At 38.0% G+C, this 12,272-nt stretch overlaps 1 protein-coding gene across 2 annotated transcripts; it reads right to left on the bottom strand.

Moving 5' to 3' along the window:
• Positions 1-4,516: 4,516 nt before the first annotated feature.
• On the bottom strand, positions 4,517-7,157 carry LOC133798389 (ribulose bisphosphate carboxylase/oxygenase activase, chloroplastic). Of its 2 annotated transcripts, none has more exons than XM_062236655.1 (7): positions 6,967-7,157; positions 6,435-6,763; positions 6,226-6,325; positions 6,054-6,139; positions 5,395-5,867; positions 4,991-5,301; positions 4,517-4,811 (listed from the first exon to the last, which is right to left on the bottom strand). In XM_062236655.1, exons 1-6 carry the CDS (start codon positions 7,009-7,011, stop codon positions 5,015-5,017), a joined length of 1,320 nt encoding a protein of 439 aa, XP_062092639.1. In that variant the 5' UTR covers positions 7,012-7,157; the 3' UTR covers positions 4,517-4,811; positions 4,991-5,014. The 2 variants fall into 2 exon arrangements, with proteins under 2 accessions (XP_062092639.1, XP_062092638.1); XM_062236654.1 differs by having other exon boundaries at positions 5,020-5,301.
• Positions 7,158-12,272: the final 5,115 nt, after the last annotated feature.

Here is a 12,272-nt window from a genome sequence, read left to right as displayed (position 1 = left end):
TTTCAAACATTTCAAATATAAATATATTTTTTATCAACAAAATTAATCTAACTAAAACAACTTTGGTGAAAAAATTATCACTAGGTGATAATATAAAAAACTTCTATCCTATCTTTGGTGATCAAATTTTATCACCAAAGAAAAGCAACAAAAAATGAAATATTTTTTAACACTAGCAGTTTTACGATGTCTTATAAATTAATTATAGGTAATTATTTCATAATTAGTTATTTTTTTAACTATCAAACTTATTTTTAAATTATTTATCTACAAATTTAATTTATTTTTAAATTATTAAATTTGTTAATATTATTTATCTAATTTTTAATTTATTTTTAAATTATTTAATTTGTTAATATTAAATAAAAATATAATTATTTATTTTATTTTAAAATTATTTATTTAAATTTTAATTTATATTTAAATTATTAAATTTGTTAATATTAAATTAAATTATAATATTTTTAATTTTTTAAAATTATTTATTAAAAAATATAATTTATTTTATAATTATTAAATTTGTTAATATTCAATTAAATTATTTATCTAATTTTTAAAAATATTAAATTTGTTAATACTAAATTACATTATTTATATAGTTTTTTAATTTATTTTAAAAATATTAAACTTGGTAATATTAAATTAAATTATGTTTTTTTGTTAATTCAAATTATTCAAAAAAATTTGTATTATTTAATTCTCGCAACTCTACCAAAATTTCAGCAGCATAACGACTATATTCTAAGCTATCCCAAAATTTTAAAAGCATGCAATTGACATTCAGAAAATTTCCAGAACATTAACAATATATTATACATTTTTCTACACATATTCACAATATATATTTTTCTACAAATATATTTAAAACAGTCAACACACATTATTTTCTACACACATATTATTATTATTAAATTATAATTATTTATTTATTTATTTTATTACTTACATATTAACAACACTAAAAACATAATAATTTTTACACAAATTCACATATTAATTAAAATAATTAAGCAAAATTATAAAATTTATAAATACCTTGATGCCACAAAATTAGAGATATCCTAATCACAAATTTTCCAAAAGATACTCCTTCAATTTCTACACAAACATAATATACATAGTTATCAAAAATAATATAAATAAATAAATGAACTATAAATATATATAAATATACATACACACACCATGACACACATTATATATATTTATAAAATAAATAAAGAATAAACTATATAAATGTATATAAATATATAAACACAGACACACATTATATATTTATAAAATAAACACATAAATAAATAAAAAAACTATAAATATATTATACACACTGACTTATTATATATATAATACATAAATAAATAAACTAATTTATATATATACATATATATATACTTACAGAGGTGGTGGAGGCGTTGGTGGAGGCGGCTCCGTGTGGCAGTGGTCTCGCAGCAGCTCCGTGAGGCGGTGGTGGAAGCGGCTCTGAGGCGGTGCCGATGGAGAAGAAGACGGAGCCGAGAGAGAGAGGGAGACAGAGCCGAGATTGAGAAGACGGAGAGGGAGAGGGAGAGAGAGGGAAGAGTGAGGGAGTGAGGGAGTGAGGGAGAGATCGGGGGAAGAGAGAAGGAGTGAGAGAGAGAGATCAGGGGAAGAGAGAGGGGAAGACTCTGTGTGTTTTCGTTTTTTTTGTTTTGTTACAGATCTGGTGAGGGGCAGGGAGAAAGATGAGTATATAAAATTATTAGGGGCGACGGGTCCTATTATTAGGGGCGATGTGTCGCCCCTAATACTTTTCACAATTAAAACACACCGCCAAAATTTCCCTCTTAATTTTGGGTAAAATATCTGATTATCAGGGGCGACGGCTCTAATATTAGGGGCGACTTACAACGTGTCGCCCCTAATACTTTTCACCAATTTTAAAATGGCGACCAAATTTCACGTAAAATATCTCACTATCAGGGGCGACGTGTCGCCCGTAATATTGCATTTTTTCGCCCCTAATAACTTTCCATAATATTAGGGGCGACAATATGTCGCCCCTAATATTGTCGCCCCTAAAAGTGATTTTTCTTGTAGTGTTAATACTTTCTATTTAAACAAAATTTGTTAAGTAATGTTTGCAATTATCTTTTCCTCCTTTTTTTGGGTTTTGTTTCTCCAATAACTCTCAAATATTACAAAAGTATAGGAGCGATAAGGCATTCCCATGCTGTATTTAGAGTCTCGTGCAAAGCTTAAGAGCGATAAGGCATGCCCACACTGTATTTAGAAAATTATGTTGGTTCTCTTACCTAAAAACAGAGTTTAAGTCTTTTATTTGGATTGCCTATAAAATGCTTGTGCCTTGTTCATTTTAGAACATCAAGTCATTTTCAAAGAGAACTGGGAAACACTTTTGAAGAGCATTGTAAGGGTTGAGAGCAAGTGATTTGGAGAGAGTTTAGCCTTGATTTGTTGTTTCAAGATTTTAGTGGAGAGAAAGTTTTGAGGCTTTAGTTTCAAAAAGTTTAGGGAGAATTGTTCGTATAGATTGAAGTGGTTGCTAAAGGTTGTAATAATTATTTTTTCTCATACTGGAACGATGTAAGACTGGGAGATACCAATCTATTAGGTCAAACTGTTGGTGTTTAGTTCTTAATCTTGAGTGTATTTTAAGTCTTGTCTTGTATAGCATTTACAACACATGCAATTCCCATAGCTAACCAACTCTACTATAGAAAACTTGTTCTTTCTCCTTGTTTTAGGTGTGTCCATTATTTGGAAAATATGAATCATGCATTGTTGGTTTGTTTGAAAATTAGCTAATTTGAAACATATTATCATTTCTAGTAATTACATGTTGAAGATTGTGAGCTAGTTTGAATTTTTCTTTTGTTTATTATGAGCTCTTTGGAATGACAAAAAAATACTCTTCATAAAGGTGTTGCTACTTCTCCTTTGGATAATATTATTGATAGAAGATCTTATTTAAAGGAAAATAAGAGTTTTGGTAGGATTAACTAGGCTAAAAGTAATTTGAAGTAATGAAACGAACTGCTATTGAATGGCTTCCTCCTTATGTTTGTGTTTTAAAGCTGAATGTTAATGGAGTTGTCTCTAATTCTGAAGAAACACCACGCCAAAGACTTTTTTTAAACAAATTGTCGTCGTTGACTTCTGGCGACAGTCACAAAACTAGTGTTAAAAGTCTTGTCGGTGTTGGTCAAACTTTTACTGGTAGTTATTAATTGCTGCTTAATTAGTTTATTTATTTATTTTTTAAAATAAATAAAAAAAATTCTTTGCCCCATCCCCATACCTTTTAAAAGTCCATAGAACTCAAATATTGCTTCATGCCTTTTCTTTACCAAATAGTCATCTAATAGCAAAATCCCCAAGAAATAAATACATAAAAGAGCTTGAGAATACACCAAAGTTCTTCAAAAAAGAACTAACAATGATCTTGTCATCAGATTCAAGACAAAACACACACAAATTCATTTACAATACCAAACCATGAAGAATCAATATACCAATTTCATTTTTTTTTTCTTTTCAATAATATCAATATACCAGAAAAAAAACATACAAACTTCATATTCTAAACCACCTCAACCCCATTGTCGACCACCTTTAGCCATATCAATCGTCAACTACCTCTGCCACCTGTAGGAGAGAGAGAAAGAGAGTACTTGCGCTGTCAAGCCCCCTCTGCAACCCCGTCGATTGCCAGCTAGCCTTGCCACCTGCAAGGCAGAGAGAGAACAAAAGAGAGTACTTGCGTTAAGCCTCTTAGCCTGCACTGTCAAGGCCCACCCCGTAACCCTGTCAATCATTGGTTACCACCTGCAAGACACCAAGAGAGGGAGAGAAAAAAGAGAGAAAGAGATAGAGAAGTGAGAGAGAGAGAGAGAGAGAGAGAGTTGAGACAGTGAGGGTGCAGTTGAGGGATGGTTGAGTAAGAATGAGGGAGTTAGAGGGGATAACTTAATTGGGCATTTGGGCTTCGACCTAGAATTTTTTTTAATTACCCTTTGCTAACAGTTTAATAATTGTCGACAAAACCCTTTTTAATGAGAACAATTAGCTGCCACCTTAGCGCTGTCTAACAGCGAGTTGAATGTCGCGATTGGGTAAAACAAAAAGCTAATTTTAACATAGTGAAAAAATTGGAATTTTTTGGAGCAATCGTTAAAAGAAAGACTATTTGGAGGCTCAAGAAATATTAATGGCTCTTAAATGGTGTTTCTCCTTGGAGCTTTCCATTAATATTGTGAAATGAGATTTGAAAATATGGTTTTTTTTTCCAATGTCAATAATTGTCAAATTCATGATATCCTTGTATTGAATGGTTTATCTTTAATGAATGGATTCTCATTATTCTGAAAACGTCTTCAAATCCTACAACGAGCCCGGCCTATATATTATGTCAAGCCCAGTTGGCACATAATCATAACAGCTACTGGGTGATACAATTCAGAACAGTAGTTTAGTTACAATAGACTAAAGTTGGATATAGAAAGGGAATATTCAAACATTTCCTACAACACAAAAATTAGAATATTTTTATTTCACCTATAACCCATCAAACCGAAGGTAAAAACAACACAAATAATATTGTTTTACTTATTATCGATCGTCCTTACAAAAGAAGCTCCTCCCACATTAATCAACGTTAAACCAAAAAAGAAGGAAAGAAAAAAGTGATAAAACGCCTTAGAAAGTATACGTGCAGCTACCATCATCACTCCTAGCAGTAGGGTCGAAGTTCTTAGCATTTGGATCAGTGCAACCTTCGGCCATAGGAACACTCACTTGCTGGGCTGCTTTGCCTGCTCCCAAAAAACAAAATGACAACAAATAAATAGATATTCTCAAACACAGTACCATACTAGTGTCGTTTATACACAAAAGATCCTTAATTATGTTTTAAACAAACGATATATTTTAATACATATGCATTAGTTAGTTCTAAACTTATATTTATGTGAAAAAAGATGACGATGCAAACCTCCCATCAAGGCGTCAGTAGGAGCTAACCGTAGAAAGTTCCACTCTTAATGGCATCTTCGTTAGCCTCACCAAGAGCAGCCTCGCTCAAGTACTTGTCAGCCAACTGAACTCTCTTCACGTTCTCTTGCTCCTGCACAAGCATGTTTCCATACTCCAACAGCTTCTCAATTGTCATCTTTGGTTGCTCGAATTTGGGTGGTCCTTCTTTCGAGTTCACCAGCCTCTTCCCAATGCTGTCCACTCCCACTCCTGATATCCACTTCCTCACTTCGTCGTCGTAAACTCTCGCCCTCAAGGCACCAAAGAAATCTTACCATATAAAACCAAAAACAACATTAGATATACCAAATGTTTGTTTATATATTTATTATAAAAATAAATTACTTAGGAGTAAAACCCTACCAATAGATTGTCCAGGGAAAGTGTCGACGAGCTTGACGATGTCTTCGGCGGCCACATTGTCGTGCTTGAAGATACCAATGCAGACACCGATACGGTCATCGCGGGTGGGTGCCCAGTAGAACTTCTCCATACGACCGTCACGGATGAGAGGAGCGTACAAGGTGGAGAAGTCATTACCAGTGACGATGATGGGGACACGTGGGTTCTCTTCCTTGTTGTACATTCCAGGGAGCTGGACATTGGTGGGGTTATCGGCGATGTTCATGAGGGTGGCGTTGACCATCTGGTTGTTGACTGTGTATTGTGTGGTTCCACCCATACGACCAGCTCCGGCGTCGAGATCGTTGATGAATAGGGCACACATCTTCCCCTTCTTGATGATATCAGCGGCTTCACGGTACCTCTGCCTGATCAGCTTCGCTGGCTCTCCGGCGTTTCCACTTTCCAATTCTCCGGCACTCATCATGATTGGGCTGCAACACAGTGTAAATTAATTTTTAGGAAGCAAAATAGAACTGCACATGTTTATCAAAACTTTATTAAATGATAATCGTAACAACATATAATTAATATGTTTTAATTGACCTTTTTTCATCAAAATATTTATGAAGCTAAAATTGAGAATAATTTTAAATTATAATGGACGTATCAATTCCTACTTGATTCCCATCTTGGCGAACACAAGCTCGCACTGGAAAGATTTTCCTTGACCCTTGCCTCCCCAAATACCTAAGATAAGTGGAACCTGTTTGATTTCGTAAAATCATATAGTTAATTTGGGCTGCGCACGCATATCTATTATGGAAGAATGTGGAATTTGATTGTACGTACCTTGATGTTGGGCAGAGTCATGTAGTTCTTGGTGATGTGAACAACAAGCTTGTCCATGAAAGCAGGGGCAATGTAGAAACCGTCCATGTTGTTGTCCAAACTAATAAAATTAACAAATTGAATCAATCAAACAAACCAACCAATTATACACTTAAAAATTTATGAAACATGTATGTGTCGGTATCATATATTGAAAACAGATAACTCACTGGCGAAGTCCAGTACTGAGGTATTCATAAGAGCTGAGGACGGCGTAGTGAGTTCCAGCTCCTGTGGGAGCTTGGAAGAGTGAGTCAACCATACCCTTTCCTCGGGTGATGTCTTGTTGGTCGTCTGAGGTGTCGTAGGCAAGGCCCTTCCACTTGTCCTTGTCTGTCTGTTTCTTCTCATCGCCGACCTCCGAAACAATCTTAAATTTCCCAGCTGAAACCTTGGAGTTGTTCACTCTAGATGAGCTCGCCACTTTCTTCAAGCTGTTTCCCATGAAGCTTGAGCTTTGAACAGAATTGGATCCATTGTTTGACCCATTTAAGCTCAACTGCAACAAAATACGTACATGCATACACACATATTATTAAAATTTAAATAATGTCACATAGTATATTGAACTTGATTTAGATAATTAGACACAAAATTACTGCTAAACTGATAACTAGTGCTATTATTAAGACTAACTAACAATTAACGTAAATAAGGGAGCTAAAGTATAGCTAAGCCAGTTGAAGTAATAATGGTGCGTACCGGAACTCGGTTAACGGCTCCGATGGTGGACACGGCGGCGGCCATCGGTCTTCGGGATCAGGTGGCTGTAATTAGACTTCTAAAGATTTGATAGTACTAGTGCAGTGTTATTTTTCTGAGGCCGAAATTTTGGGAAAGGAGGGAACTTATAGAGGTAGAGTTTTGAGTGTACCGGAAGGGATATCGTGAGGATTGGTTTTCAAATGGTTAACGGCCACACACTCAAGATTGGCTGAATGCCACGTGTCGCAAGATGAGTGTGCTTGGAACTGAAACCTTTCTTTTGTTTCTTTGAGGTTAAAATTTAAGCTATCTCCTTTTCTTCTCCACAAAAACTTTGTTTATGTAGATTATTGCCACAGAATAACTTTGGAAACAAATGTTTTGTTTTTTTGTTTCCTTGTTTATTTATTTTTCGTTTTGTGGGTGACGAATTTTCATTAGAAGACAAAATTGGAGATGACGTGAATGAGATGTTTGTGATTGGCAATTGTTCTTCTGGATTATATTTATTATTTTATTTACTATTATTATTTTCAGTTTATAATTTGTGGAAATAATTGAGGTGGATATCACTATTTGATCTATATAAATGGTAGCTACTTTTATGTCCCACCAAGGTTCCCAAGAGAAAGAACTTGGCATGGGTCGAAATCGAATTCAACACAAGCCTCTCTCATATAGTGTTTTTTAGCAAGGTGCCGCTGATATTACATTCTAGTTTAAATTTCTGAATGTAACATGCTCTTCTATGACTACCAGAATAATTTTCATAGTCATAAATAAAAAATTAGTCATTTCATTAAAATGCATGTCAATTTTGGTGGGCCGAAACAACCCATTCTTCTTAAAAATTAAGTTGTAGGGCAATTTTTTTTAATAATTCTAGCTAATTAGAAAAGAGAAAGAAAACTTTAAAAAAAAATAGTTGCTTGTTTTCTTCTAATAAAAACTCCTAAGACTTATCCACGTGACCCTCCCACCTGACAAGCAACTATCCTAATCACTTTTATTGAAGATGCTCTTAGTTACAATTTTCTCATGACTTAAGAAAAAGTAGAATGAGGAAATATAATAGAAAAATATAAATATATATTTATATTAACTCTTTATTGCGCTATAATTTTAAAATATTTGTTTAATTAAACTTATTATTTGAAGTTTATTGTTGGTGGGAATTTCTGCTACTCATTAGTACATGCTCATGACAAAGATTATGTTTTGACAAAACTTTTTAAAAAGCTTAAAAAGCCTCTTTTTAAAAAGTTTTGTTATACAAAAATTAGACCTAAATTCTTAAGTTGAAAAACTTAATTTCAGATTTTAACTTATTGGAAAATTTAAAATATATATTTTTTGAAATAAATAAATAAATAAATATAATAAAAATTAAATTGTGTTTAAATATTTTTATTATAAAACTGTTGTTTGTATTTTCACCACTAGACACGTGACAATTAGGAGTAATTAATGACAAGATAAGTCATGAGGTTCTCGGAGTGTGAACTCCTCCAGGAAACCCAAACTGGCCAAGTCGTGGATGTCTCCAGGTGATGCCACGTCCTGAGGAGCTCTCTTCATTCACACATTTCCTAGGTCTAGGATTTTGGTCCTCGGACCAGAAGTAGCTGTTAGTTGTCAGTCACGGTAGGTATGGGCCAACAGAAGATCATCTGATAACTTTTGGTAAGCCTGGATTAGTGGTGTCGAGTTCGTACCCTCGAGAATCGGCATTTCTCACAACAGCGTCTGACATGGGCGAACGTGCGTCGCACCTTGACAGTTAGAGATATGTTCCCCATAAAGTTTGTACATAACTATCTGCAATGGGACTTGTGCAATCTGCCTGGGTCGTAGTCTCTATTTAGGGCAGTCATTTTTGTATTAATTCAACAATAATACCCCATAATGGGGGAATTTGTATTATTTATATATGATTAACATTATTGATCCCAACATTTATGAATAGGGCTAGGGTATCTCCTTGTAAGGGGTTCAGATTTTAGAGAAAAAACTCTGTAACTCAGCGCAATATATGTGCTGCCTGAGAACCACCATTGAAGCGTGCTTGAACAAGTTTCAAGCTCACTAAATACTAGAGACTCGTGGAATAGAGCTCTTTTATAGCCCGAACCATGTAAAATCCTTCTGTTATTTTCCATTATTTTCTTTAAACTCTCAAATTAGGTTGATAGCGAAAAAGACAGTCAACATTTTGGTGCTTTCATGGAGAGTTTGAAGAAATATTAAAGAACATAGTCATGGTGACCACTCGGAGAAACGCACAAGAAGATGCAGTTCCTTTCGCCGAAGTTGAGGGAGGAGAAAACAACCATCCACCACCGAAAAACCTCCCTGAGATGGTGGAAGACTACGATGAAAACGCCGAATACGACGACATAGACGACAGAGGTGACGACGAGTATTATAAGACGGAATATCCTCAGCCCATGGATGCGGAGGAGACACCAGAAGTGGTGGCACTTCACGACCAGGTGGTCACTCAATAACACAAAATTGACACACAAGAGGGTAATATCGCCGCCCGACAGGAAAGATGGTTAACGCCACGAGGGCTACTCTGGCAACCCAAGGGCTACGAGTGGACCTCCATGGCGAAGTGCCAGCTAGACAGCCAGCTGATGTGCCACCTGTGCACCCAACTGGAGTGCCACCTGTCGACCCAGTTGGTGTGCCTCTCGAGCACCCGACTAATGTGACACAAGATCCGCTAGCTAGCGTGCCCCCTTGCACCCAGTTGGAGTTGGAGCCCCACATGTGCCACAAGATTGTGGCAAAGTAAGGTCGACGAAAACCCTGCTCCCAAGCAAAAGAAGGCTCATCTGACCCTCGAAGACAACCAGGCCTCGAGGCCAACTAGTGGCAAAAACGACCGAGGTGCCCAAGGAAACTACCAGGCCATTAGGCCCCATGGAGCCCAGGGCGTTCTCCCCAGGCACTCCAATACGAATCGCACAAAGCCTGGAGGTGGTGTACCCCCATCACCTCGCCATCACCACAGGAACAATGGCCAAGGAGCCAAAAAGTGAAATATCTTCGTTAACCGAGGACGCGACATCAGCATCTTGGTTATCAATGAAAATTTTGAATCCGACGATGAAATAGAAGTAGCATACCCTAAGGACAATTGTGCATTCTGAGGTTGGAATGACCTACGAGATGACCTGAATGCTCGTAGGGGTTGCAAGGCTCCCGGGCACGGACCTAAGAGGAAGGATCTACTAGACCTCCAGAACAATCTCAACCCCAGAAAGAGAAATACCCTAGCACAATGTGCCAATTGAGACCGCGACCCCCTCTGCGCAGAGTTAGAGAGCTTGAAGATGATCATGCTCATAATGGCTCGACGGCAAGGCCATGACTCTGACTCAAAGGATGAGGATGGGGAACCATGCGTCCCTCACATTTTGGAAGCCCCGTTACCACAAGGCTTTAAGATGCTTGCCATCACGTCTTTTGATGGCAGAACGAATCTCATTGACCACCTTCTAAAATTAAATAGATTGATGTCCATGTATCGCATCTTCGAAGACACCAAGAGTCATGTGTTCCCGTTAACCTTGACAGGACCAACAGATGAATGGTTGAAGAAACATAAGTCGGGATCCATTCATTCATGGCACCAGCTGTCGTCTTCATTCCGAAGATAGCTCATAGCTACTCAGAAGGTAAACTTTGAGGTCAATGCTTTGGACGACATAAAGCAGGAACCCTTCGAGACCCTTAAAGCTTATCTCAAGCGGTTCAAGGAAAAAGCTACGATGACCAAGAGGGTCGACGAAAACCAGAAGTTGGTGGCCTTGCAGGCTGACATCCGTGAGGGATCCCTATTATGTGATGACCTCCAGTGGAGAGGATGACATAGGCTCAACGATTTCATTCGTCGAGCACAAGAGTATATTAACTGAGAAGATGCCTAAATTGGAGCATTTGGTGGGCTTGTCACCTTTCCCGCTTCGACGACGCCAAGCTCCTTGGCTTTGGGGACCCAGTATCCACCTTACACTCCTATCCAACCAAGTGTGGTGTGTGCCCAATTTAGTCCAATTGTCCTGCCAGTTGGCTTTAGTGTCATGCCACCTGCTGGTTTCAATGCTGCTCCGACAGGATATGGAGCAGTGCCCACTAGATACAGTTCTTATCATCCTGCATTCAGTGTTGGAGTTGCTACTCCAGCCCAGCCAGTTGCACCCAGCTGGACCCCCAAAAACAATAGACGCGGGGGCAAAGGCAAGGGTAGAAAGCCCAAAGGAAGTGGGAAAGTGCAGATAGGACAGGGAGCCGCCCTCGACGAGAAGTATGCCTCGTAGTACTCCGAGTACGTTGACTTAGTGGACTCTTGGGAGAATAATTTTGTGGCCATGGAACAACACGTCCATTATCGAAAGCCACAACCCATGCAAAGAGACACGGAAAGGCCAGATCCTAACAAATTATGTCGTTTTCATAACGATGTGGGGCACCGCACCAATGAGTGCCGCCAACTCAAGGATGAGATCAAAAACCTCATCAAATTGGGACACCTCCATTAGTATGCTCGGGGTGGAGAACGCCAGTCTCAGGCTCTGGCCATGGGAGCCCTCGCACAATGCGTAGCTCCCCAGGCTCCGATTACAGTGCCCGTAGCTCTGCAACAGTACATAGTCCATGGACCTCTCCCAATGAATAGGCGAGTCAGGATTATCTTTGGAGGACCTCACTTGTGGGGCACCTCTTGAGGCTCATAGAATAGGTATGTTCAAGCCTTAAACCATGGCGACGAGGTGTTGGCATTAGCACAATTGTCAGCCCAGATGCCAAGGAAGACCGACCAAGTAATCACATTCTCTGAGGAGAATGCTTGGAGAGTGCACTTTCCACACCATGATCGAGAGCCAGGTTTCCAATAAGATGGTGGCTCGGCTCCTGATGGACAATGAGAGTTCATTGAACGTCCAGTTCAAGTTAGCGTACGAGAAGATCGGGTTGACCACCAATGACCTATCCCTGTGCACCTCAACTCTATATGGGTTCTCGGGGGAAGGTCTCATACTGATGGGCCAGAACAAGATGCCCGTGACACTTGGAGAAGTACCTCGCCAAGCCTTTAATTATTGAACCTTCATGGTGGTAATTGCTCCTTAGTGTATAATGCCATCTTGGGGCGTCTGGCCTTACTGGAGTTCAGGGTAGTAACCTCCATTCGGTACCTATGCATTAAGTTCCCCACAGAGTCGAGAATTGGCAAAGTCCGAGGAGACCAAAAAGAGGTGAGGTAATGCTACAATGTGTCCCTCAAGCAACCA

The sequence above is a fragment of the Humulus lupulus genome, chromosome 8, assembly GCF_963169125.1.
Source record: "Humulus lupulus chromosome 8, drHumLupu1.1, whole genome shotgun sequence".
Taxonomy (NCBI): Eukaryota; Viridiplantae; Streptophyta; class Magnoliopsida; order Rosales; family Cannabaceae; genus Humulus; species Humulus lupulus.
This window is presented reverse-complemented; position numbering and strand designations above follow the sequence as displayed.

Excerpts from the sequence above, each read along its gene's own strand:
- LOC133798389 (XM_062236654.1), bottom strand. The coding sequence starts at position 7,011 with ATGGCCGCCGCCGTGTCCACCATCGGAGCCGTTAACCGAGTTCCG. Across the intron at positions 6,326-6,434 it reads CTCAGTACTGGACTTCGCCA|TTTGGACAACAACATGGACG; the intron begins GTGAGTTATCTG and ends TAATTTTATTAG. Across the intron at positions 5,302-5,394 it reads TTTCCCTGGACAATCTATTG|ATTTCTTTGGTGCCTTGAGG; the intron begins GTAGGGTTTTAC and ends TTATATGGTAAG.